This window comes from Tetrao urogallus, assembly GCF_951394365.1.
Source record: "Tetrao urogallus genome assembly, chromosome: 4".
In the NCBI taxonomy this organism is placed as follows: domain Eukaryota; kingdom Metazoa; phylum Chordata; class Aves; order Galliformes; family Phasianidae; genus Tetrao; species Tetrao urogallus.
In genome coordinates this window covers 18431881-18437384 of record NC_136817.1, presented here as the reverse complement: position 1 = coordinate 18437384, position 5504 = coordinate 18431881, and the positions used below count along the sequence as shown (strand labels likewise).

General features: G+C 45.9%; 1 protein-coding gene across 1 annotated transcript in view; it reads left to right on the top strand.

Annotated features, from left to right (window-relative positions):
* Positions 1–5504, top strand: part of CYP2U1 (cytochrome P450 family 2 subfamily U member 1) — a gene marked incomplete at both ends in the record, with an annotated part of 8517 nt that continues 3013 nt past the window's right edge. Inside the window, 2 exons of the mRNA XM_079534567.1 lie at positions 1–424; positions 4199–4831. Coding sequence (XP_079390693.1) covers positions 1–424; positions 4199–4831 — 1057 coding nt within the window. The remainder of the gene's footprint in view (positions 425–4198; positions 4832–5504) is intronic.

The following is a 5504-nucleotide window of genomic DNA, read 5'->3' as shown; positions in this document are numbered from 1 at the left end:
ATGGCGGCGGGCAGCGAGTGGCTTCTGCGAGCCCCTACCGCCACCGAGCTGCTGCTGGCGACCGCGTGCTGGCTGGGCTGCTACTGGCTGCTGCGGCCGCGGACGCCGCCGGGGCTGCCGCCGGGCCCCGCGCCGTGGCCGTTAGTGGGCAACTTCGCCTTCGCCCTGCTGCCGCCGCCGCTGCTGCGGAGGTGGGTGCTGGAGGTGTGGGGCAGCGGTCGCGGCTCCCCCGTCTTCTCCCCCCACGTCTTCCTCACCGGCCTCACCAAGATGTACGGCGGCATCTTCCGGCTCTTCGTGGGCAGCCGGCCCTTCATCGTCCTCAACACCTTCGGGGCGGTGCGGGAGGCGCTGGTGCAGAAGGCGGAGGTGTTCAGCGACCGGCCCTCCGTCCCCATCGTCCTCATGATCACCCACAATAAGGGTAAGGGCCGGGAGGGGCTGGGGGGCTCCGCGCCTGGCGCCTGCGGGCCGAGGTTCGCCGGCAGCCCTGCTCTGCGCGGCCTGGGGGAGGAAAGGGCGAAAGCAGCGTTCGCTGTGCTGGGAGCAAACGCGGCGGCGGTGGGAGGGATGCAGCTCCCTGTGTAGCGCTGCGGTGCGGTCGTGTCGCTTGGCGGTTAGTTCCGTCTGGAAGGTCGTTGCAGCTGTGCTTGGGAATAAGGAGGTACGAGAGGTGCGGTCTGTCTGTGAAATGGTCCGAATTGCACAGAAGCGCAGAACGGCAGGGACTGGAAGGGACCTCAAGAGATCGGTGAGTCCAACCCACCCCCGCTGAAACAGACTCCCTGCAATAGGTCACACAGGTAGGCAGGCATCCAGACGGTCTTGAATGTCTACATAGAAGGAGGCTCCACCGCCTCTCTGGGCAGCCTGATCCAGTGCTCTGTCACCCTTATCATAAAGAAGTTCTTCCAAATTGTTATGTATCACTTGACATTAGCTGTCACAGGGAGGTGAATTCCTCCCTGGAGTTGTAAAGTGAACTACAGGTGTAGTGTACAATGCTCAGAAAGGAGTAGGGTCTGTGTTACAGGCTGCGGGGGCTGCCTGGCCCAGCACAAGGAGCTTCTCTGAAGGCTGCTGGAAGTTGTAGGTGCTTTCACCAGACAGAATGGAGTACTCGACCTGCGCTATACTAGGATTTCATTACTGGCAAGGCAACAGCAGCAGGTCCAGTGGGCTACAATGGACATTAAGGATTCCAACCCATTGCTGCAATCAGGGTTGCTCCCCACCAGATCAGGCTGCCCAGAGCCCCATCCAACCTGGCCTCCAGGAGTGGGGCAGCTGCAGCTTCTCTGGGATTTCTCCAGAATGAGCAAACCCACTCCTTCAGCGTTTCTTTGTACAAGAGGTGTTTCACTCCTGTGAACATCTTCATGACTCATCTTCTAACAGCTCTGTGTCTTTCTTGGGCTGGGGACCCCAGAGGTGGGAGCAGTACTCCAGATGGGGCCTCATGAGAGCAGAGAAGTGCAATCACCACCCTCACCCTGCTGGTCATGCTGCTTTTGATGTAGCTCAGGATACAGTTAGCTTTCTGGGCTGCAAGCATACAGTTCGTGATGAGTTTCTCATTAACCAGCACCCACAGGTCCATATCTGCAAAGCTACTCCCAATCCATTTTCTGCCCAGCCTGTATTTGTTCTCAGAAATCAGCAGGTGTCCATTTCAGATTCCTTGCTCTTCATTGTGTAAACAAAATATTTTTATTTCCAGGCTTTATCTGTTCCTATTTCTGAGAAGTGCGTTTGTTCCTCCTTACCATAGTCCAATCTCACATTAAAATTACTTGACAGGGGGTACGTCACAAAAGGAGCAAATGCATTTAAAAAAAAAATAATAATTTTGGAAGAAAATAGTAAGGCAAGAAAAAAATCTAAGAGAAATGATTTATTTTAAACTTTACTATTACTCTCTATGAGTATAACGTGAAAGAGAAGTGCTTATCTCAGCTGTGTTCTGTAAGATGCAAATAAATTATTGTGTTTGGAGGAAAGCAAGCAGAAGCCTCCAAATGGCAAATAACTGCATTTCAAAGGCTGCATAGCAAAAAAGGATGGAGGCTAAGTGTATGTCAGCCCTTGTAGTCCTGCCCTGTGCTCTTCTAGACATGGACATGGAGCAAGGCAGAAGTTGAATGTTTTCTGTTGTGAATCCTGTTTGTCAGTCCTGCCAGTATTACAGCAACACTAAACCAAGCAGTGAGAAATTAAGGGGGTGGGGGAATAACCTTGGGCAGAACTTGCTTTATTTGAACTTTTCATGTAAAAAGGGAGATTTTGTTTGCTTGTATGTGTGTTTTTTGCTTTGTTGGTTGCATTGGAAGGGTTTTAATTGTCAGGTAACAGAAATTTGCTGTCTTTAATGAGCATGAGGCCCTGATAATTCTGGGTTCCTGATGCTTCACAATTTGTTATTTTATTTTATTCAAATTCATTTTTATACTACATTTACCTGTGCCAAGTACCTTGAATTTTCAGTCTGTGCAGCGATTATCTGCAAAAACAGTTGACTGCTCTTCCATTATTGCTGCCTGCCATTGATAGGTTTGGCAGATTAGTTATCTTTTAGTCTGTACCCTCCTCTTTCTCTATAATCTGCTTCTCTCCTTTGTTACACTTTTCCAATTTGCAAATCAGTTCTTGCTATTCTGCTATAGTGAGAGGTTTCAGGTCCTCTGAAGTTGTGCTGTGCAGCCTCTGTGCTCGACTGCTGGAAAGGCTCTGGTAATGCAGGGAGAGGTTTGTTGCCTTGATTAAGAGAGACTTTGTTACATCTGAGATAATCACACAGTTTTCTCCTGTGAGGTTATCTGGATCCTGAAACTAATTATCCGAGTGGCAGAAGAGATTGGGTACGTGTATCCATATTGAGGATGCTTCTTATGGGATAGAAATAGTGATAAAGCATTGCTTTGTTACAAGATACCCACAGGTCTGCCTGCAAACTCAGTTTATTGGTTGTCAGCCAAATGCAGCCCCTCAATAAGCCTCTTATTTCACCCACCCGTGTCTCCTTGATGGCAGGAGCACTGATAGGAAATGTTGCTTTAAAAAGAGAGGATCTGAAAAGTTTTGGTTCTGTTTTAAAAGTGCTAGAGAATAGGTAATGATTTAGTGCAGAGAAAGTGAAGTTCAGCCGATGGTCGGCTTGTGCTGACTCATGGTAATGCTCTGCTTATTTTGTTTAGGACTTTCAAAACTAGGTCATGTCTTTGAATTTTCATTATTTTTTCAGTCTGATAATGTGAATAGAATAGATAATGTAATCAGAAAATCTGGCTGTAAAGATTACCAGCTTTATGTTACATTGAACTGTTTATGCTTCTGGGACTGCAGACACTTAAGACACTTAAGGACATCTGCAGTCCTGTACCTGCAGATTTCTATCTATAGATTTCTTACTTGTTTACTGGGGCTACGTACATGAAGTCTTAAGAAAAATCTAGGTGATGTTGAATATAGAAAAATGGTGCATTTTTCTGTTGCCAATTTTTTGTGACCTCTTCCATTTAAACTCAGCATTGAGATTGGCATTTGATAGAAGAATTGATGTTGCTTTTATAAAGTAACTTTCTATTTCCAGGCAGAATTGATGATGTCACAATATTAGGAGAATGAAAGCAGCACTGGCCCTTGTTTTGATGGCTTTAAACACTCTCAGGTTAACCGTGGAGTATTAGAAAGTGTTTATTTTGGTTGTGCAGCAGGGATGTTTCTGTTTGTAAGTGAGCAATATTTCTATGAAGCTGAGGAACTGAGCTTTATTTCATAGTGATGTTATCTTGCAGAACATGTGCCCAGAGGCACTGAAATGCAGAGATGCAAATCAGGTTGTTGCCAGGTGGCTCTGGATCTGTCTTTACTTTGTGTGCTTGTTTGCAGCACATGTATCCTTTGTAAGTAAAAACAATACTTACAGTAGGACTGTGTGCACACAAACAGTGAGAAATCAGCAGAACAGAAAAGGAAAGAATTGGTATTTTAATATCACACATTCTGTCTTGCTCAAAGAATTTGTACCTTTGCATCTCAGGACACTGAAGTTCTTCCTCCTCTGGCTCCAAAAGCAATGCTTGGGACAGTTGCTGTGTATCTTTTCCCTTCTCTTTTGACTTACGGTTTGCAGGCCTGTGTAACTGTTTCTCCTCTTTCCACTTGAAAACAGAACAGCTTTGTTTCTTTTCCCTTCCAGGTGTTATTTTTGCACCTTATGGCCCTGTGTGGAAGCAGCAGAGGAAATTCTCTCTTGCAACACTGCGGCATTTTGGAGTAGGAAGACATAGCTTAGAGCCTAAGATCATTGAGGAGCTGAAGTTCATAAAGGAAGAAATGCTGAAGCATGGGAAGGATTCGTTCAGTCCGTTTCCGATTATTCGCAATGCAGTGTCCAATGTTATCTGCTCCATGGCCTTTGGCAGGCGTTTCAATTACGAAGATGTTGAGTTCAAGACGATGCTGAAGAACATGGCCCGTGCGCTGGAGCTAAGTGTGGACAGCTCTATGATCCTGGTCAACATCTGCCCGTGGCTGTACTACCTTCCCTTCGGGCCTTTCAGGGAGCTTAGAAAAACAGAGTTAGATATTACTGCTTTTCTAAAGAAAATAATTGCACAGCACAGGGATACGCTGGATGCAGCAAATCCCAGGGACTTCATTGATATGTACTTCCTCCATGCAGAAGAAGAGAAGAACAACAAGGAGAGCAGTTTTAATGAAGACTACCTATTTTTTATCATTGGAGACCTGTTCATTGCAGGCACAGACACTACTTCCAACACAATATTGTGGTGCCTGCTCTACATGTCCCTCTACCCAGAAGTACAAGGTAAGACTATTCTTGGTGTTTTGCAAACTCCGCTTGGATTTTCAGAATTGAAAGCAATCGGAAACTCTATTGAAGTCATTAGGAGTGCTGCTACATATCTATGTGCAATTTGAAAGGCTGGTATGTAATAAGGCATCTTTTTCTATCCCACCCTACTACGATGATCTTTATGTTAGTGCTGTGTATTAACTATCTCAACTGTCCTTTATGCTGTGTCTGTGCATTTCTTCTGTTTTGGGACAACTTCATCTTTTGCAAGTAACTCAAAGGAACCTTGGCATAGCGGTTTGGTGGTTGTTTTTTGTTTCTTTCTTTCTTTTTGGCAACTGTTTAGTTCCAGGCTTACAGCAGCGATGTAGTGATGTGCAGTTGTAAGGAGGCTCCTGAACCTACTGGGGAGTCTGGAGCAGTGAAGCAAAATCCATTGTAGAGGGAGATCAAATTAGAGGTCACTTAGGCAAATTGGGCTTTCACAAGTCCTTGGGGACAGCTGGGATACATCTGAGGGAGGCAGCTGATGTTTCTGAAAGACTTCTTTCTAAATGGTTATGACTGCTGAGTAGGTTGCAGATGACAGGGAGGAAGAGAAGGAGAATATCATACCTGTATTCAAGAAGAGGAATTTATTATTATCTTTTATGGGGCACCGAAAATGTGTTTGGAATTCTGTGTT